At 42.0% G+C, this 22,465-nt stretch overlaps 1 protein-coding gene across 4 annotated transcripts in view; it reads right to left on the bottom strand.

Annotated features, from left to right (window-relative positions):
• Positions 1 to 22,465, bottom strand: part of LOC309648138 (uncharacterized protein) — a 67,676-nt gene that overhangs the window by 9,412 nt on the left and 35,799 nt on the right. The window contains exons 1-3 of one of the 4 annotated variants that reach the window (XM_082436376.1): positions 18,278 to 18,499; positions 6,804 to 14,430; positions 5,415 to 5,541 (exon numbers count right to left, since the gene is read on the bottom strand). The exons of 1 other annotated variant lie outside the window; for it this stretch is intronic. In XM_082436376.1, the coding sequence (XP_082292502.1) occupies positions 5,415 to 5,541; positions 6,804 to 7,013 (337 nt within the window). In that variant the 5' untranslated portion in view covers positions 7,014 to 14,430; positions 18,278 to 18,499. Of the gene's footprint in view, positions 1 to 5,414; positions 5,542 to 6,803; positions 14,431 to 18,246; positions 18,500 to 22,465 lie in introns of those variants that run through there. 2 more of the 4 variants (XM_082436375.1, XM_082436372.1) reach the window with 2 other exon arrangements.

Here is a 22,465-nt window from a genome sequence, read left to right as displayed (position 1 = left end):
AGGTCAGTTCTCAGAACAAAGTGAATTACACCGGCAACCAGTAACAAAAGGATAGCTGTAAAATTGCACAACACTGATAAATTAAACAATACACTTCCAAATAAAACATGGGTCAAAGAAGAAATATTAAGATAAATTTTTAAGTATTCTGAAAGAAACAAACACAGCACTTGTCAAAACATGCAGATGGGGACTTCCCTGGTGGCACAGTTAAGAATCTGCCTGCCAATTCAGGGGACATGGGTTCAAGCCCTGGTCTGGGAACATCCCACATGCCATGGAGCAACTGAGCCCATGTGCCACAACTACTAAGCCTGCGCTCTAGAGCCCACACGCCACAACTACTGAAGTCCGCACGCCTAGAGCCCAAGCTCCGCAACAAGAGAAGCCACTGCAATAAGAAGCCTGTGCACCACAGTGAAGAGTAGCCCCCACTCACTGCAACTAGACAAAGCCCACACGCAGCAATGAAGACCCAACACACCCAAAAATAAACTTAAAAAAAAAAATGCAGATGCAGTGATAGCACTGTTTATATGGCAATCGGTAGCACTGAATGCATATATTACATAAGATGAAAGACCTAAAATCAGTCATCTGTGCTTCTATCTTAGGAAACTAGGGGAAAATGAAATACAAAGGAAGAAGAAAAGAAATAATTTAAAAAATCAGTAGAGAAAAATCAACAAAGTCAAAAAAAAAGCTGGTTCTTTAAAATGCCCGATAAAATCAAAAACATGCTAGTCAGCCTAGTCACAAAAACAAGAGAGGACACAAATTACTAATATCAAAATGAAAAAGGAGGGCTTCCCTGGTGGTGCACTGGTTAAGAATCTGCCTGCCAATGCAGGGGACATGGGTTCGAGCCCTGCTCTGGAAAGATCCCACATGCCGTGGAGCAACTAAGTCTGCGCACCACAACGACTGAGCCTGCACTCTAGAGCCCGCGAGCCACAACTACTGAGCCCGAGTGCCACAACTACTGAAGTCCATGCGCCTGGAGCCTGTGCTCTGCAACAAGAGAAGCCACCCAATGAGAAGCCCACGCACCGCAACAAAGAGTAGCCCCTGCTCGCCACAACTAGAGAAAACCCTGTGTGCAGCAACAAAGACCCAACACAGCCAAAAATAAAAAATAAAAAAAGTGCAGTTTGTTCAGTTTAAAAAAAAAAAATTAAAAAGGACACATGACTATAGATACAATGGATGTTCAAAGGATAATAATGAAATATATGAGAATCTCCAAGACCATAAATTTGAAAACCTAAATGAAATGGATCAACGCCCTGAAAGATACAGTCTACCAAAATCACACAAAAAGAAACAATCTAAATAGGTCTACATGTATTTAAGCAGTTAAGACTCCATGCTTCCACTGCAGAGGGCTCAGGTTAGATCCCTGATAGGGGGAGCTTAAGATCCCGCATGCCTTGGTGTGCGGCCCCTCCAAAAAAACCTAAAACTAAAACAACAAAAAAAAGAAATAGACAATCTCAATGGGTCTACATTTACTACAGAAATTGAATCAATGATGAATAGCTTTCCACAGGACTTCCCTGGCAGTCCAGTGGTTAAGACTTTGCCTTCCAATGCAGGGGGTGTAGGTTCAATCCCTGGTCAGGGAGCTAACATCCCACATGCCTCGGGGCCAAAAAACCAAAACATAAAACAGAAGCAATATTGTAACAACTTCAATAAAGACATTAAAAATAGTCCACATCCAGGGACTTAACTGGTGGCACAGTGGTTAAGACTCTGCGCTCCCAATGCAGGGGGCCCAAGTTCGATCCCTGATCAGGGAACTAGATCCCACATGCATGCCGCAACTAAGAGTTTGCATGCCACATCTAAAGAGCCTGCAAGCCACAACTAAGGAGCACACCTGTCGCAAGTAAGACCCGAAGCAACAAAATGAAGATTTAAAAAAAAAATTTTTTAATGGTCCACATCCAAAAAAAAAAAAAAAAAAAAAACTTAAAAAAAAATTAATAACCTTCTAAATTTTCTGGGAATACAATTGGCAGACTTTGGTTCACTGGTCAAATCTGACAAACGTTAAGGAAGATAGTACACAATTCTCTACAACTGCTTTCAGAATACAGAAACAGAGGGAATTCTTCCACACTAATTGCATCAGAACAGCATTACTCTAATATCAAACCAAAGACATTAAAAGAAAAGTATAGACCAGTATCTCTCATGAACATAGATGCAACAATCCTCACAAAATATCAGTAAATTGTTTCAAAAACAGTTGAAAAAGAATTATACGGGACTTCCCTGGTGGCGCAGTGGTTAAGAATCCGCCTGCCAGTGGAGGGGACACGGGTTCGAGCCCTGGTCTGGGAAGATCCCACATGCCACAGAGCAACTAAGCCCGTGAGCCACAATGACTGAGCCTCAAGGCCACAACTACTGAGCCCGTGTGCCACAACTACTGAAGCCCACGCGCCTAGAGCCCGTGCTCCACAATAAGAGAAGCCATTGCAATGAGAAGCCCACACGCCACAATGAAGAGTAGCCCCCCACTCGCCGCAACTAGAGAAAGCCTGTGCACAGCAACGAAGACCCAATGCAGGAAAGGAGGGAAGGAGGGAAGGAGGGAGGGAGGGACGGAGGGAGGGAGGGAGGGAAGGAAGGAAGGAAGGAAGGAAGGAAGGAAGGAAGGAAGGAAGGAAGGAAGGAAGGAAGAATTATACACCATGACCAACTGAGAATGATCCACGTTACGCAATGCTGCTTTAACATTAAAAAATCAATTAATATAATCCGTGTCATCAACAGGTTAAAAACCAACTCATGATCTCATCAATAGATGCAGAAAAAGGATCTGACAAAATCCAACAGCCACTCATGTTAAAAATCTCCATATAGGGCTTCCCTGGTGGCGCAGTGGTTGAGAGTCTGCCTGCCAATGCAGGGGACACGGGTTCGAGCCCTGGTCTGGGAAGATCCCACATGCCGCGGAGCAACTGGGCCCGTGAGCCACAATTACTGAGCCTGCGCATCTGGAGCCTGTGTTCCGCAACAAGAGAGGCCCCGATAGTGAGAGGCCCGCACACCGCGATGAAGAGTGGCCCCCGCTTGCCACAACTAGAGAAAGCCCTCGCACAGAAACGAAGACCCAACACAGCCATAAATAAATAAATTAATTAATTTAAAAAAATCTCCATATAATATAACCTAAAAATTGAAAAAAAAACACTTCAACTTGATAAACTAAATAAAACCCTATAGCTACTATCATACTTACTAGAGAAAAACTAGAACTCTCCCACTAAGATGAAGAAGGCAAGGATGTTCCCTTGTACAACTCACTTTCAACTTTATAGTGGAAGTCAAAACAAAGGCAATGAGATGAGGTTATTTAAATGGCATACTGATCAAGAAGGAAGGAATAAAACTGTCTTCATTCTCATATGACATGACCAGCTATGTAAAACACCCAAAAAATAGAGGAAAAAAAAAAATTCCTGGAACTAAGAAGCAATTATAGCAAGCTTTCAGGACATAAGCTTAATATACAAAAGTCAATTACATACTATATACCATCAATGAACAAGTCAATTTGAAATTAAAAACACAATACCATGTAAATTAGCACCCGCTCAAAAAAAAAAGAGAGCAAGAGAAAGAAATATTGAGTTACAGATCTATCAAAACATGTACAAGATATACATGAGAGAAACTATAAAACTTAGAGAAATCATGAATTCCATGGTGGTCCACTGGTTAGGACTCCATGCTTTCACTGCCATGGGCCTGAGTAGGGGATCCCTAGTAGGGGAACTAAAATCCCTCAGGCCTCGCAGTGCAGCCAACAAACAAACAAACAATCAAACACTCTAATAAAGAAATCAAAGAACTAAATAAATGGAAAGATATTTCACGTTCATAAATAGGAAAACCCAGTATCGTCAAGATGTCCGTTCTTCCCAACTTCATCTATAGATTCAATGCAACCCATATCAAAATACCAGCAAGTTATTTTGTGGACATAAATACTTTGATCCTAAAATTTATACAAAAAGGCAAAAGTCCCAAAATAGCCAACACAAAACTGAAGAAGAACAAAGCTGGCAGACTGACACTACTTAACTTTAAGACTTAGTATCTAAAGTAATCAAGCCAGTGTGATATTGTTGAAATGACAGAGAAACTGTTCAATGAAAAGTATTGAGAACCCAGAAATAGACCCATAGAAATACACTCAACTGACCTTTGACAGATGAGCAAGCGCAATACAATGGAGAAAAGTTAAGTCTTTTGAATAAATAGTACTGGAACAACCAAACATCACATGCCAAGAAATGAATTCTAGACACAAACCTTCACAAAAAATTAACTCAAAGTGGATCACAGACCTAAATGCTAAATACAAAAAACTCTTAAAACTTAGTAAGAAAACAAAAACCCAAAGACCAAATGAGCAAAACACCTTAACAAACACCTCATTAAAAGAAGATATACAGGACTTCCCTGGTGGTGCAGTGGTTAAGAATCTGCCTGCCAATGCAGGGGACACAGGTTAGAGCCCTGGTCTGTGAAAATCCCACATGCCATGGAGCAACCAAGCCCGTGTGCCACAACTACTGAGCCTGCGCTCTAGAGCCTGCGAGCCACAACTACTGAAGCTCGCGTGCCTAGAGTCTGTGCTCTGCAACAAGAGAAGCCACTGCAATGAGAAGCCCGTGCACCACAATGAAGAGTATTCCCCGTTCGCTGCAACTAGAAAAAGCCCACGTGCAGAAACGAAGACCCAACGTAGCCAAAAAAAAAAAAGGCATACAGATGACAATTTAGCATATACAAAGATGCAAGGAAATGCAAATTAAACTGAAAAGTACACACTATTACATACCTATAAGAAGGGCCAAAGTCCAAACATTCACAACACCAAATGCTGGTAAGGGTGTGGAGCAACAGGAATTTCATTCATTGCTGACCGGAATGCTTAACAGATGCCAGTGTTGATAAACAGAAATTGGAACCTTGGAAAAAGTTCTTACAGAAACAGCTCATGGTCTGTTTTAGTAATGACCATGTCAGTGACAACAGTCTGTTGTGAAGTCAGGCACCAAAAAATGTCATGAACAGGAATGGAGCAAAACTTGGGTACCATGGATTTTGACATTCACCTGGGCAGAGAGGGTGAGCAAGGAGGGATCTATCAGACTAAGTGCAAGACTACTAAACCTAAATCCTCACCTGCAAAACTTTGGAGCTACAGGTGTCCCGGCACTAAGGAATAGGGGTACACTCTGCCTAGCCATAGTAACCACAGCACATAACGAAGCAATTGAAGAAGAAAGCAGTGCCTGTGTTCCAGATGTGAGAAGGACAGAGCTGCCCTTGGGGAAGAGAAGAAAGGCAGAGCCTAGCTCAGAGGATAGGGGTGGGTGTGAAGGCCTTACCCAACATGCATATAACTGCAAAGTTCTCCAGCATGACATCAAGGTATAGGTGTATCTGAACCTCATCAAGAAGACACCATTCCTCCCAGGAGAAGTACACGGCAACATCCTCAAAGGTCACACTGCCCTGGTAAACAGGGACAAATAAAACCATGAACAGTCTCACTCCTGAAAACCCACATTACATCTTCCCACACATTTCCCCTGCTACCCAATCAGATGGAGCTTCTTGAGACCTGGGGAAGAAAACCATCTTCCTTTGATCTGCACCTCCCTTTTCCTCCAGAATACATAGGCAGTCATTTCAAGTCTAACTCTTGCCCTTCCCTGTTTATTTCCACCAGAAAAAAGGAGACCTGCACTTACCTAAACTAGCTCAGCCTCACCTCACAGCACTTCCACATACTGGTATTGGATTCATGAGTAACCTTCCACGCCTCCTTCCATTGGTGTTGGGAAATGGGAAGCCCCTCCATAGAACCCAGCCTGCACTCAGGAACCTGAGCATGGGGTTCTCCAGGGTCCTCAAACCAAAGAGCTGGGAGAATGGCAGGTGAAGAGCCCCAATACACCTCAAATACAGAGAATGTGTGCGTGGGGGGTGAGAACAAGCGAGGGACTGGGACAACCTCCACTTGCTCCAAGTGCTTCTGCAGCCTGGGAACATGTAAGAAAAGACAAACTATAGAGGAAAGAGACCATGGCGGTGTTCCAGAGGCTCATGCACTTGTATGCATGCTGGGTAAGGCCCTCACACCCAACCCTATGCTCTGAGCTAGGCTCTGCCTTTCTCTTTTCCCCAAGGGTATCTCTGTCCTTCTCACAACTGGACCTCTGCTGGGTACCAGAGCCAGGTAACCTCGGGCTGACTGGCAAACCTCTCCTCCGTGCCTCGGTCCCCGGTGCTACCTCTTACCAGTTGTGACCTTGGAAAAGTCACAACTTCCCTCTGCCTCAATGATCTCATCACTCCCTACAGTCTGTGCTTCCACTGAACAGGCTCTGGAGTATTTTTAAAGGCCTAATTCAGATGGTGTCCTTCCTGTGCTCAAAACTCTTCACCGCTCCGAGGGCTCTCGGAGCCCTTCTTGGAGGGCTTTCTTCTCGGAGAAGAAAGGTACAACCTCTCATCTACCACTCCAGATGCAGCCTGGCCTCAAACTTTCTTCCTTGCAGAAACAAGATGGACTCCAGGTTCCCGGAATGTTCCTGCTTCAGTTGCATCTCCAAGTCTCACTCAGACAGAAAAAGGGAAAAGACCCCTGGAGGCCTCTCTGTCCTAGACCCGGGGCCTGGGATAAAGCGACGAGAACAGCCGCCTCTCAGGCGGGCCGTTCGTATCTGGGTGGGGAAACAGGCCGCGGAGAACCCGGAACACGCAGCGTTTACCTGAGCCGGGTCCCTCAGCGCAGGCGCCGCCATCGGAACTTCTGGACGGAAAGGAGTGGCGACAGTCGACCGACCGGGTCCCACTCTGCACGCACACTGCACGGGTCTGTCCCCGACCCTCAAAACCGCCCCGGTGCGCACAGACCCTCCTCTTGCGCCTCTTAGCCTGTTACCTCGCTCCCAACACCGCACACAGAAACCTCTGACCATCTCCAGAGACTTCACCGTAACTAAAATGGCAGCCACGAAGAAACCGGAAGTCCCTCTCCCGGAGGTTCGCCCTCCCGGAAATGCCCCCTTGCTCGATTTTCATTGGATGAAAGTCGCTGTCCCTTAGCACAAATTCTTCTGGGTAATGTAGTGCAAAGGTCTCAAGGAAGGAAGCCCCACACTGGGAAGCACTTGGGAAAAAGCCAAGAAGCACCCGGAGGAGCACTGGGAAATGACCTCTAGGGCTGGGGAGGGGCTCCAGCCTTCTTAAGGAGGCGGGGGACCCATGGGGGCGGGGAGTGTTAAGAGCATTTAAGAGTCCTTAATGCTACTTATCAATGAAGTGTTTGGACATTATCTCAGAATCCTTTAAACCAACCCACGTTTAAACCCACTGGTAACAGGAACAAAAACTAAACATTATCCTATTGCTCCTGAAATGCATGCAGCCTGAAGAGTTAGTGATTTTGTGGGCTTTGTTCAGGGACCAGAAAAAAGTCAGACAGAACGCTGACTGGAAATATGGAGAGGAGATTTTGGACAGGCCTGCTCGGCAAGAGGGAGAGCACTGCTTCTTGTCCCCCTAGAAAAGGCTCTTCTGACTGCATAGTCAGTGATTGTGCCCAACTCAGTGACAAAAACTGATGATCAGGCCACCCACGATAGCTGTTCTCTTGCTCTTTGTACATTCCCTGCTCCACCAGTCTGATTCACCTACACCCTATTCACGTGAATGAACTTCCCTTACTATTGTTATTTTATTTATTTATTTATTTTGGCTGCACTGTGTGGTTTCTGGGATCTTAGTTCCCCAACCAGGGATCAAACCCAGGCCCACAGCAGAGAAACGGTGGAGTCCTAACCACTGGACCTCCAGGGAATTCCCTGACCTTCCCTCTTAATCATAAGGCCTAATCAGTCAATGCGTACCCACTTATCCTGGCCCCAGCTAGTGAATGTGCTAATCTTTAGATCATATTTCACTTTGTATTTCCGCATTTTTATCTATTACTGAAAATGGTTTAATCTGATGTACAGAGGCTACCCAGAGGTTTCACTAAAAACAGAGCAGTTTCACGTGCAACGCACAATTTTCTTAATATAGACTTTACAAAATTATCAATATTGGTGGATTCCTAACCCAAGATAGATTTTTCTGTTTTTTGGAAAAAATATAACTATCAAAAACACAATTGAATAACTGGCTGAGCTTAGAAGCACCTGTATATTAGGCAAGATTTACTTTCTCCAGATTACTCAGTGCCCATTTATCTGATACAGCTGAGCAGAAGATAGAGCTGAGTAGAAGTAGGTAATACATTTGTTTATCTTTCTACCATTTCTTTGTCTCAAATTAAAATCAATATCTCCTAGATATGAAAGTGATGTGCATGCCAACTTGGAAATAGAGATTATGTTCCTCTCTCACACTGGAGCTGGGTTCCTGGAAAACTCCTCCTGCCTTTGTCTTCATAACTTCACCTTGCTCACCAGTTACAAGTTGAGACCCACTGATCAGACTGTCAACCAACTGATCTTGGCCAACAACTGTTTTGCCAAAAGCCTGCTTTCGGTTTTAAGGTTCGTTGGATTCGCTGGCAAAATAACCACTCGTCTCACACGAATAAACAGCTTCAATCAAATCTTTAATAGAAAGTGATTTAACTTAACTTCAATATACAGTCATTAGAGGGAAAGGAATAAGAATATTAACAGAGTATATAAATTTCAATATACAATCATTAGAGGGAGAGGAATATTAACAGAGTATATAACAGAGCATACATCACAGAATTGGGCCGACACCTACTTCCAGATCCAAGTGGCAGCTAGGAATTCCCTTGAACAGCAATCTGGAGTCCCAGTTGGGAACGTCCCGGGCGGTGAGTCCACCCCACGGGTGGGACTTCAGAGTGCTGCCCAAAGGAGTCCTGCTTTTAACACCAAGCCGCAAGCTGATAGTCATCAGCTTGCGTGCAAGTATGCAGCTCTGGCTATTATCGCAAATGTTTTGATACTTTAGTTGTAAGTCTCAGAATGTTCGCTGAATTGTGGGAACTGGCCAGATTCCCAAGTCCCAGGAAGCTTTGTGACTTACTCCCTTCTTTATCTGTTGTATCCCAAGACTGACTAGCACTGTTTCTGCTGACCTGCATGTAGTCTAGCAGCTCGATGTGTAGCTCTTTCAGAGTCTTTGTTTAGTCAAAAGCCTATTGTCTCTGAAGCCTGAACAAGACTATTTTATTAGCCTCCCCAACAACAACTTGGCTCTTTGCTCCAGAGTGATCCCACAGACAATGACAACTTTTGGATCGAAACACTTCCTCTATGATCTTGGGTGTACATTTGTCTTGTATTTACAGAGTGACCACAGGGGTTTCTCTCGGCACTACCTGCCTTCTGAGTGGCTTCCTGGCCATTAAGTTTTGCCCCAGAACCTCTTGGTGGATAGACTTCAGAATTCAATCCCCCCAAATGCATTGGCTTCTTTACTTTCCTTTTCTGGTTCCTTCAGCTGTTGGTAAATGTCTATATTCCTATGAACGTGATTGGTCCTGGAAATAGCACATATGTGTGAAAAAAATTTTTACATACTGTTTCTCAGCCACGTCAGACAGAAGTCTCGGCTTATTACATGCATTCATATTTTATCCCCTGGATGTTATTTGGGCTTCAAGATCTGGACCAGTGGGTACATGATATTTGTCCTGCACAGATACAAGCAGCGAGCCCAGTACAACCACAGCAACAGACTTTACCCCAGACCTCCCCACGTGGCCACAGCCACATGCACCATCTTTATCCTGGTGAGTTTCTTCATCTCTTTTTACTGTCTCTCTTCCATTTTGAGTCTTTGTGTTACTGTAATTGTAAATGCAGGCCAGTAGCTGATGGAAACATCTGTGCTACTAGCTCCGGATTTCCCAGCTTTCAGCCCCTTTGTGCTCATCAGCAGTGACACCGGTGTCTCTAGGTTCTTCTATGATTTCTGCTCCAAAAAAATTATTTTCCTAATATTGTTAAACATTTATGTCTTATTTCTGCAGTGAATCAATTAATTTTTTTTTAAGGGAAATTTGTGGATCTACTCCTTCCTAGTTCAGCCACTTGAGAGGTCTGGACCTCAATTTGTTTTTAATTTATTTATTATTTATTTTTCTCTGCGTTGGGTCTTCGTTGCTGCGTGCAGGCTTTCTCTAGTTGTGGCGAGTGGTGCCTACTCTTCATTGCGGTGCTCGGGCTTTTCATTGCGGTGGCTTCTCTTGTTGCGGAGAACAGGCTCTAGGCGCACGGGACTCAGTAGTTGTGGTACGCGGGCTCAATAGTTGTGGCTCGTGGGTTCTAGAGCACAGGCTCAGTAGTTGTGGCGCATGGGCTTAGTTGCTCCGCAGCATGTGGGATCTTCCTGGACCAGGACTGGAACCCTTGTCCCCTGCATTGGCAAGCAGATTCTTAATCACTGCACCACCAGGGAAGTCCCTAATTTTCTTTTTTAACTTAGGTGATTGTCAGGTACAAATAATTATACAATGAAAAGGTGATTGGCTAAGGGTCTTTCAATTTTCATTCATTAATTGGGATATATTGGTGAATAAGAACAGATAAGTTCTTGCATTTCTAGAGCTAATAGAATATCCAGAAAATGAAAATTTTATCTAGTTATACAGAATTTACTTAATCTACTTGCACTTTACTACCTAGTAGCCACTCTTGGGAAAGTTTTCATTAACTAATTGAGTACAATGGAAAGAAACAGGAAATTTAGACATAGAAGTTTGTGTCTTTATGTACTTGTATCTTATATGGTTACTTTAAAAACAAATTTTTAAAGCATATTCAGATCCAGGAGTTCCAGGTAGACGAAAAAGCACCTCTAGAGCCCCACACATAACTTCACAGAGCTATCAGAGATCTGAAGATATCCACCATGTTTGGAATGCAGAAATAGAGGGGACATATGGTGGGAGGAGAAACAATAAATATATGTAATGGTTGGTGCTGACTTATATTATAAAACCAGTCCAAAATTCTAATTTTGTCCAACAAATATATATATTACATATTAGCCATCCTAATGAGTGTCAGGTGGTCTCATGGTCTCTGTTTTTCTTTTTTTTCCTTTTTGGCCTTGCCACACAGCATGTAGGATCTTAGTTCCCTGACCAGAGATCAAACCAGTGCACCCTGCATTGGAGTCTTAACCACTGGACCACCAGGGAAGTCCCGGTCTCAGTTTGTTTGTTATTTAATTTATTTAATTAATTTATTTATTTTTGGCTGTGTTGGGTCTTCGTTACTGCGCACGGGCTTTCTCTAGTTGCGGCAAGTGGGGGCAACTCTTCATTGAGGTGTGCAGGCTTCTCATTGTAGTGGTTTCTCTTCATTGAGGTGCGCAGGTTTCTCATTGTGGTAGCTTCTCTTATTGCAGAGCATGGGCTCTAGGCACACAGGGTCCAGTAGTTGTGGCTCGTGGGCTCTAGAGCGCAGGCTCAGTAATTGTGGCACACGGGCTTAGTTGCTCCACAGTATGTGGAATGTTCCCAGACCAGGGCTTGAACCCGTGTCCCCTGCATTGGCAGGCAGACTCTTAACCACTACACCACCAGGGAAGTCCTTGGCAGGCGGATTCTTTTTTTTTTTAAATTAATTAATTAATTAATTAATTAATTTTTGGCTGTGTTGGGTCTTCGTTTCTGTGCAAGGACTTTCTCCAGTTGCAGCAAGCGGGGGTCACTCTTCATCGCGGTGCACGGGCCTCTCACTATCGCGGCCTCTCCTGTTGCGGACAACAGGCTCCAGATGTGCAGGCTCAGTAGTTGTGGCTCACGGGCCTAGTTGCTCCGTGGCATGTGGGATCTTCCCAGACCAGGGCTTGAACCCATGTCCCCTGCATTGGCAGGTGGACTCTCAACCACTGTGCCACCAGGGAAGCCCACAGGTGGATTCTTAACCACTGTACCACCAGGGTAGTCCCAGGGTTCTCTTATTTTAGAAATGCATTCTAAGAAATTATGTATTCAAAGACATGATACCTAGGATTATAAATGTTAAAAACTACTAAGTAAATCATGATACACAAACACAAAAAAATGTGCATAAACACGATAAATGATGTAAGGTACAGGAAGGGTCCAACACAGTCATTCCATTTAAATATACATTTGAAAATATCTATTACAAAAGTAGAATATGCTCTTGCATCAGTCATTTTAATGTTGAGGATGAATTAACAATGGCAGGAGGAAACTGGTTGGAGGGCTGTACACAAGTATGTCAAAATGTATATTTTATTTATATTTTTTAAATTTAAAAAAAAATAAATAAATTTATTTATTTATTTTTGGATGTGTTGGGTCTTAGTTTCTGTGCAAGGGCTTTCTCCAGTGGCGCTGAGCAGGGGCCACTCTTCATCGCAGTGCACGGGCCTCTCACTGTCGCGGCCTCTCCCGTTGTGGAGCACAGGCTACAGACGCGCAGGCTCAGTAGTTGTGGCTCACGGGCCTAGTTGCTCCGCGGCATGTGGGATCTTCCCGGACTGGGGCATGAACTCGTGTCCCCTGCATTGGCAGGCAGATTCCTAACCACTGCGCCACCAGGGAAACCCCAAAATGTACATTTTAAATAGGCAAAATTTAAGTCAACTATTCATCCAGTAAATGATTTTCAAAACAACGATGCAAAACCTGTCACTTTATAATCATTCTACTAAGGTTTATTAGCTACCTTCTTAAAATTGTGGCTACTGTACCTGTAATGGTGGAAAAAGAATACAATAGCAGCCTACTGGCAATGCTTCCCAAATGAATGTTCAGTGAAATTATGTTGGCAATTTGACCTTGGCTATGGTTGGAATATTTACAGCACGGAAACTGGCAAACACTACAAACCAGAGATTAATTTACTGTGTAATTGAATGTCTGGACTTAACACTAAGGTAGCATATGTTAATAATGCAGATTATTCCTAAACTGTATAATGTATGTGGCCATTACATTATGCATAGTATAAAATTGAGAAAAAGTTGAGAACATATTCTTTCACTATTCCAAATTATAATTACATTCAGAAAAGAAATCACTCACATTATTGGTGAATGAGTGAAATCTAACAGATGTCTTTGTTGTTTACCTGCTCTCTTTTGTCAAAAAAAGAGAAAATAGCCATATCTCACAACATAAAAGTAGGCAAAAGATAGGAATAGAAATTTAACCAAACAGGACACACAGGTAAAAAATAGACACATGAAAAACAAAATTCAACATCAACAATCCTAAGAAAGGGAATTCCCTGGCAGTCCAGTGGTGAGAACGCCAGGCTTCCACAGCAGGGTGCATGCGTTAGATTCCTGGTCAGAACTAAGATCATGCATGTTGTGTGATAGGGTCAAAAAAAAAAAAAATTCCTGAAATAAATGCAATTAAAATCACGATTAAAAAAATACATTTATTTATTTATGTTTGTTTGTTTATAGCTACATTGGGTCTTCGTTACTGTGCACGGGCTTTCTCTAGTTCTGGCGAGTGGGGGCTACTCTTCGTTGTAGTGCGTGGGATTCTCATTGCAGTGGCTTCTCTTTGTTGCGGAGCATGGGTTCTAGGCACGCAGGCTTCAGTAGTTGTAGCACGCGGGCTTAGTTGCTCCGTGGCATGTGGGAAATTCCCATCCCAGGGCTCTAACCCGTGTCCCCTGCATTGGCAGGGGGATTCTTAACCAATGCACCACCAGGGAAGCCCCTAAAATTATAATTGTTTTATACACAGGTTTTTAAGTCTCCATGGGAGGGGTCAGCCTGCATTCAGTCTTAGCTTTTAAGGTACGTTGATCAAGTGTGGGTCCCAAGGGGGGGAGGGCAAGTTCTTGCTAATTAAAAATCATCATGTTGGTGAGTTGACATTTTTCTGGAGGGATGGAAGGAACAGTGAGGCAATGGATCAAGGGCTTAGGAAGAGGATGCTTGGAGACCAGGCCACGTAGGGTCACACTGGATATTCTTAGTCCTTCCATGTCCCTCACACTGCCCAGAACAGTTCCATGTTGGCCACGTAGTTGTACCCAATCTCCACGTAGGTAGGTAGATTCCTTATTGTGTGGATTGAGTAGCTTTTCCAAAATGGGGGTCTCCGCATACCATATCGTATGGGATTCTCTCTAATGTGCTGTTTCTGGTGCTCTTGAAGGTTTGCAGTGAAATAGAACTGTTTCCCACATGCCCCACATTTGTATGCTTTCTGCTCCCTATTTGTTCCTTGCTCTTCAGCCAAGTGCAAAATGTCTCTCAAGACTGCAATGCACATCTTACAGGGCTGGGTCTTCTCAGGAGACAAACCTTCCCTGGGGGTCCTCATCTGTGACACTCCTTCTGCAGATACGCTCTGTTCAGAAGGCATCTCTTCATTCTCAACTCCAGGAAAAGAACCTGAAAACAAAGAAGTGATGGTGAAGTTCATGTTGACTTTATTGGGGGGAGTAAGGCTATCACATTTCTACATTTGACAAGTCAAAGAACGAGTCCACAAGATAGTATTCACGAAATGAATTTGGGGCCAAATTGAGAAGCAGCTGCTCTCACCAAGTACAGGACACAAGGACTGTATGTGGCCCAAGGCGATAGGCATCTTCCACAATTCACTCCTCTGTCAACGGCTTTTACCAGGACCCCATCTCCTGGTGACCTGTGATAGTGTACAGAAGCATATGTCCAGACCTCCAAAAATCTCTGACATTCAAGAAATATTGAAGGATTCATTATGTTGAGGACACAAACAGTGTCAGTAGGTACTATGGGAAAAGCGGTGTAAAGACCACATGAGATAAGTGGTTTAGAGAGGTGTTAGAGAATGAATCCAAGGCCACAGTCATACTAAAAACGGGAAGTAGTAGAAATGACAAGTTGGCAGAATGTCACGAATGGAGAAAGTCGAGAGAAGTGCTTTGCAGCCACCGACAGTGGCACTAAAACGCTCTTCAAAAGGAATTCATACTTCCTGATATGACTTGAACACAGCCCTGATATCATAGCCTCTCCCAGCTGCCATTCATCATAATCAGGCTATCTCTGAGGCTTTTTGCTGAAACCAGAGTCATGTCCATCCCGTAAAGCCCCAAGGACTCTCCATCCCGATCTGGCCAACTACACGGGCCACAAATGATACAAGTCCTAACATAATCAGGATGGCTGAATAGCCAACACTGGCCCAGAGGAACTCAGTACACAATACACAATATTTAAATATGACATAAAGAATGTCTGGTGGAAGGACTTTCCTGGTGGTACAGTGGTTAAAACTCTTTGTTTCTAATGCAGGAGGCACAGCTTTAATTCTTGGTCGGGCATGCCACGCAGCGTGGCCGAAAACAAAAAGAACATCCGGTGGAGCCAGAGGGAAGGATGTACAGTGGATGGAGTACAAAATGTTAGGAATGTATCTCCCCACCTAAACAACTATTGTACTGGCAGAATCTCATTGATCTAACTCTTTGCAACCATGGCGTCTTCTGAAGACCTGCAGTGTCCCACAAAACAGTTTGAAAAGACAAAGCTTCAGAATCAAAATCAGATATCACAGGGATGTGTGAATGATTACACTGGGAATATAAAATAATTATGACAAATATGCTAATTAATGTCTACTAATGGGTAAAGCAGACAGCATACAACGCCAGAAGGGAAATGTAAGCTGAGACATGAAAATTCTAACAATGGACCAAAAAGAAATGCTAAAGATCAAGTACACTATAACAGGAATTAAGAATGACGTGATGGGCTTGTTCATACCCTGCATACAGCTAAGGAAAGAATCTTTAAGCTTCATGTTCTCTTAGGAGAAACTTCCAAAACTGAAAAGTGAACTGAAAAATGACAAAAAAAATAAATAAAAAAAATACCAGAATATACAACACGCTTGGGAGAGATACAGAAGATTTAACACACACGTATGGAAACATCTCAAACAGAATGAAAAAAAGAAATGGAAGAAATAACTGAGGCAATAATGATGGAGAATTTCTAACAAAATGATGTCAGGCACCAAACAACAGATCCAGAAAGCTCAGGGAACATGAGGCAGGTTTAATGCCAAAAACACTACATCTTTAGACTTACCACATTCAAATGCAGAGAAAAAAAGAAAACAACCTAAAAGAGGCTAAAGGAATCAACACCTTTCCCAAGAGGGGCCAAAAAAAAAAACAATTACATTTGAATTCTCCTTAGAACTCAGGGAAATAAGAACTGAATGGAGTAAAATATTTAAAGTGGGAAGGGGGAGGGGACATCACCAACCTAGAATTTGGTAACCAGCAACATAAATCTTCAACACTGATGATGAAATAAACACGTTCTTAGACACAGAAAAATTGTGAGACTATATTAGAAGTAGTTCTTCAGAGAGGAAAAATGATATAGATCAAAAAATTTGGGTTTCATAGAGAAAGGAAGACCATAAGAGAATAAAAAACTTTCATTGACATAAAACTGACATGAGACACTGTATTTCTTTAAGTTGTACCACATGATTTGATTTATGTATACACTGCTATGACTACCACAATAAGTTTAGTTAACATACATAGGTACATTTATTTTTTCTTGTGATGAGAACTTTTAAGATCTGCCCTTCTGGAAACTTCTAAATATACAATACAGTTTTATTAACTAAAGTCACTACGCTGTGCACTACATCCCCAGGACTTACTCATCTTATAACTAGAAGTCTGTAACTTCTGACACCCTTCACTCACTTCATCTAACCACCTTGCCCCACTCTGGCAATCACTAATCCTTTGTCTGTATCTGAGTTTGGTGTTGTTCTTGTTTTAAAGATTCAACATGTAAGTATACTCATGTTGTACAGTTAAACCTGGAACAACATGGGTTAGAACTGCTTGGGTCCACTTGTACATGGATATTTTTCAACAAATATACACAGGATCACATGATCTGTAGCTGGATGAATCCACAAATGGGAAAACTTCAGAATCAGAGGGCTGACTATGGGACTTCAGCATTCACAGATTTCAGTATATGCAGGGGCTCCTGGAACCAATCCTCCATGGAAACAGTGGGACAAGTGGATTTGTCTTTCTCTCTCTGACTTATTTCACTTAGCATAATGTCCTCCTATCCATGTTGAGGCAAATGGCAAGATTTCCATCTTTTTTTATGGTTGTATAATATTGAATAATATGCCATATATACCACGTGTTTGTTAGATCCACTCATCCATCAATGGACACTTAGGTTGTTTCCATCTCTTGAATATGGTAAATAATGCTGCAATAAACGTGAGGTACAGATATCTTTTTGACATGATAATTTCACTCCCTGTGGATAAATACACAGAGGTGGAATTGCCGGACCATACGGAAGTTCACTTTTTAACTTTGTAATGATTCTCCATACTGTTTTCCATAGTAGTTGCAACAATGTACATTCCCACCAACAGTGCACAAGGGGTCCCTTTTCTCCACAACTTCACCAACACTTATTTCTTGTCTTTCTCATAACAGACATTGTAACATGTGTCAGGTGGTATCTCATTGTGGTTTTCTTTTTAATTTAAGAAAAAAATTTTAATTTACTTATTATTTATTTTTGGCTGCATTGGGTCTTTGTTGCTGTGTGCAACTTTCTCTAGTTGCGGCGAGCAGGGGCTAATCTTCGTAGTGGTGTGCGGGCTTCTCATTGCAGTGACTTCTCTTGTTGCAGAGCTCAGGCTCTAGGTGCACGGGCTTCAGTAGTTTTAGCACACAGGCTCAGGAGTTGTGGTTCTCTGGCTCTAGAGTGCAGGCTCAGCAGTTGTGGTGCACGGGCTTAGCTGCTCCACAGCATGTGGGATCTTCCTGGAACAGGTCTCAAATCCATGTCCCCTGTATTGGCACGTGGATTCTTAACCACTAGGCCACCAGGGAAGCCCTAATTTTTTATTTATTTTTGGCTGCATTGGGTCTTTGTTGCTGCATGTGGGCTTTCTCTAGTTATGGCGAGCGGGGGCTACTCTATTGTTGTGGTACGTGGGCTTCTCATTGTGGTGGCTTCTCTTGTGGTTTAGCATGGCCTCTATGCATGCCAGCTTCAGTAGTTGTGGTGCATGGGCTTAATTGCTCCACAGCATGTGGGATCTTCCCGGACCAGGGTTCAAACCTGTATCCCCTGCATTGGCAGGTGGATTCTTAACCCCTATGCACTCCAACGAAGTCCAGAAACTCACATTATTTATTATTATTATTATTATTATTTTCAGAAACCCACTTTAAATACAAACCTGCAGGAATTCCCTGGCAGTCCAGTGGTGAGGACTCAGCACTTTCACTGCTTTAGCCTGGGTTCAATCCCTGGTCAGGGAACTAGGACACTGCAAGCTGTGGTGCAGCCAAAAAAAAAAAAAAAAATCCACCAATCATGATCTCATCAACAGATGTGGGGTCGGGGGCATCTGAGAAAATCCAACACCCATTCATGATCAAAATCTCCATTTCCTAGTAATCTAAAAATAGAAAAAAACTTCAACTTGATAATCTAAATAAAACTCTACAGCTATCATCATATTTACTAGAGAAAAACTAGAAACATTCCCAGTAAGATGAAGAAAGCAAGGCTGTTCCCTCTTACAACTCACTTTCGACTTCACACTATAAGTCATAACTAATGCAATGAGAAGAGAAAGTTGTATTAAAGTTATACTGATCAGGAAGGAAGGAATCAAACTGCCTTCATTCACAGATTATATAACCAGCTATGTAAAAATCAAAATATAGACCAACAACAACAACAAAAAATACTGAAACTAGGAAACACTTATAGCAATGTTTCAGCATACAAGGATAAGATACAAAAGTCAATCACTTTCCTATACATCAGGAATAAACAAGTGAAATGTGAAATTAAAAACACAAGACCATGTACATTAATACCCCTACCCCCGAACAAATGGAGAGAAAAAGGAAGAAATATTTAGTTATAAATCTACCAAGACATGTACAAGATATACATGAGGTAAACTATAAAACTGTGATGAAGAAATCAAAGAACTAAATAAATGGAAAGATATTTCACGTTCATAAATAGGAAGATCCACTACAGTCAAGATGTCAGTTCTTCCCAACTTCACCTATAGTTTCAATGCAATCCAAGTCATAATCCCAGCAAGTTATTTTGTGGATATGAATAAATTGATCCTAAAGTTTATACACAGAGGCAAAAGTACTATAATAGCCAACACCATACTGAAGAACAAAGGTTGCAGACTGACACTACTCAACTTCAAGACTTAGTATCTTAAAAAAAAAGAAAGAAAGAAAGAAAGAAAAAGTAAAATAAGACAGTATCTAAAGTAATCAAGCCTGGGAATTCCCTGGTGGTCCCTTGGTTAGGACTCCACACTTTCACTGCTGAGGGCCAGGGGTTCAATCCCCGGTTGGGGAACTAAGATCCTACAAGAGGCCTAGCAGGCAAAAAAAAAAAAAAAAAAAAAAAGAAGTAATCAAACCAGTGTGGTATTGTTGAAAGGATAGAGAAACTAATCAATGAACAGTGTTGACAGCACAGAAATAGAGCCACAGAAATACACTAATCAGACCGCTGACACATGAGCAAGTGCAATACAATGGAGAAAAATGAAGTCTTTTGAATAAATAGTACTGGAACAACCAAACATCACATGCCAAGAAATGAATTCTAGACACAAACCTTACACCCTTCACAAAAAATTAACTCAAAATGGATCATGGGTCTAAAAGTTAAGTACAAAAAACCCTTAAAATTCAGTACGAAAACAACAACCTAAATACAAAATGAGCAAAACACCTTAACAGACACCTCATTAAAAGACATCCACGTGAAAATTTAGCATATACAAAGATGCAAGGAAATACAAATTAAACTCAAAAGCAGATACCAGGGCTTCCATGGTGGTGCAGTGGTTAAGAATCCGTCTGCCAATGCAGGGGACACGGGTTCGAGCCCTGGTCCAGGAAGATCCCACATGCCATGGAGCAACTAAGCCCATGTGCCACAACTACTAAGCCTGCACTCTAGAGCCTGCGAGCCACAACTACTGAGCTTCCATGCTGCAACTCCTGAAGCCCGTGCGCCTAGAGCCTGTGCTCCACAACAAGAGAAACCACCGTAATGAGAAGCCTGCGCACCGCAACAAAGGGTAGCCCCCACTTGCCACAACTAGAGAAAGCCCATGCGCAGCAACAAAGACCCAATGCAGCCAAAAATAAATAAAAATAAAATAAATAAATTATTTAAAAAGTGCAGATACCAATACATACCTATAAAAATGGTCAAAATCCAAACACTGACAACACCAAATGCTGGTAAGGGTGTGGAGCAACAGGAATTTCATTCATTGCCGATTGGAATGCTTAATGGTAGAGTCCACCATGAAAGGCAGTTTGGTACTTTCTTACTAAACTAAACATAATCTTATATCCTCCAGCAATTGTACTCCATGGTATTTAGACAAAGGAGTTGAAAACGGACATCCACACAAAAACCTTCAAACAGATATTTACAGTAGCTTTATTCATAACTTTCAAAACTTGGAAGTAATCAAGAAGTCCTTCAGTAGATGAATGAATAAACATGATACATCCAGAGAACAGCAACATTATTTACAGCTAAACTGCAATGAGCTATCAAGTCATGAAAAGACATGCAGAAAACTTAAATGCATATTACTGTGTGAAAGAAGCCAAGATGAAAAGGCTACATGCTGTATGAGTCCAAGGATATGACATTCTCAAAAAGGGGAAACTAATGACAGAGTAAAAAAGTAATCAGGGGATACCAAGGAGTACGGGGGAAGAAGGGATGAACAGGTGGGGCACGGAGAATTTTTAGTTGAAAATTGAACACATTCTGTATGATACTATAATGGTGAATACATGTCATTATACATTTATCAAAGCCCACAGAATGTACAACACCACAAGTGAAACCTATCGCAAACTTTAGATTCTGAGTGATAATGATGTGTTCGTGAAGGTTCATCAATTTTAACACTCACATGGGGGATTTTTTGATTCAATGCAATCCCTATCAAAAACAATGACGCCTTCAAGAAACAGAAAAACTCAGATTCAAATTCACATAGATTCTCAAGGGATTCGATACAGCCAAAGCAATTGTGAAAAACAACAAAGTTGAAGGATTCACAACACATGAATTCAAACTTTCTTACAAAGCTACAGTAAGCAAAACAGTATAAAGTGCTACTGGCATAAAGACAGATATATACTCCAGTGGACTAGAACAGAGACTAGAGTATCTAAAAATCAGCCCTGAAATATATGATGCAATAATTACTAACAAGAGGATGATTTACATTGAAATAAGGACAAACTTTTCAACAAATGGTGCTGGGAAAACCAGATACCCACCTGCACAACAATGAAATTAGAACCTTACCTAACACCACACACAAAAATTCAAAGGCCTAAACGTAATATATATATATCAAAGGCCTAAACTATAGGACAAAACAAAGGCCTCAAAATATATCAAAGGCCTAAACGTAAGAGCTAACACTAAAAAATTCTAAGAAAAAACAAACAAGAAAAGCTTCAAAATGTTGGATTCAGCCATGATTTCTTGCCTTTGACAACAAAGGCAAAAGCAACAAAACGAAAAATACACAATCCAACCTCATAAAAATGAACAATTTTGGTCTCATACCTTAATTCACACAATCTTATGTGTCAATTATACATCAAGAAAGCTGGAGGGAAAATGGGAAAAAATGAAAAACTTTTTAACATCAAAGGACACTATAAACACAGTAAGAAAGAAACCACAGATTGGGAGAAAACATTTCCAAAACACGTATACAAAAAGGGATTAAGGGCTTCCCTGGTGGCGCAGTGGTTAAAAATCCACCGGCCAATGCAGGGAACATGGGTTCGAGCCCTGGTCCGGGAAGATCCCACATGCGGCGGAGCAACTAAGCCCGCGTGCCACAACTACTGAGCCTGCACTCTTCAGCCCATGAGCCACAACTACTGAAGCCCATGTGCCACAACTACTGAAGCCAGCGTGCCTAGAGCCTGTGCTCTGCAACAAGAGAAGCCACCACAATGAGAAGCACTTGCACCGCAACGAAGAGTAGCCCCTGCTCGCTGCAACTAGAGAAAGCCCACGCGCAAAAACGTAAGACCCAACGCAGCCAATAAATAAATAAATAAACAAACAAACAAATAAATAAATAAAATAAAATAAAATAAAAAGGAATAGTTCAACCACTAAAACAAAACAAAACAAAAAAAGGGATTAATATCCAGAATCTATGGATAAATCTGTAATTCAACAACAACCAAAAAACCAACTTGATTAATTAAGAAAAAAGGACTTGAACAGATATTTTTCTAAAGATATACAAATGGCCAATAAGCACACCAAAAGGGATGTAATTGAAATGGGAAAGATATACCATTTCACACCCATTAGG

Source organism: Balaenoptera physalus (assembly GCF_965194825.1).
Source record: "Balaenoptera physalus genome assembly, chromosome: 19".
Lineage (NCBI taxonomy): Eukaryota > Metazoa > Chordata > Mammalia > Artiodactyla > Balaenopteridae > Balaenoptera > Balaenoptera physalus.
The sequence above is the reverse complement of the archived record's forward strand: the minus strand, read 5'-3'. Positions and strand labels throughout refer to the sequence as shown.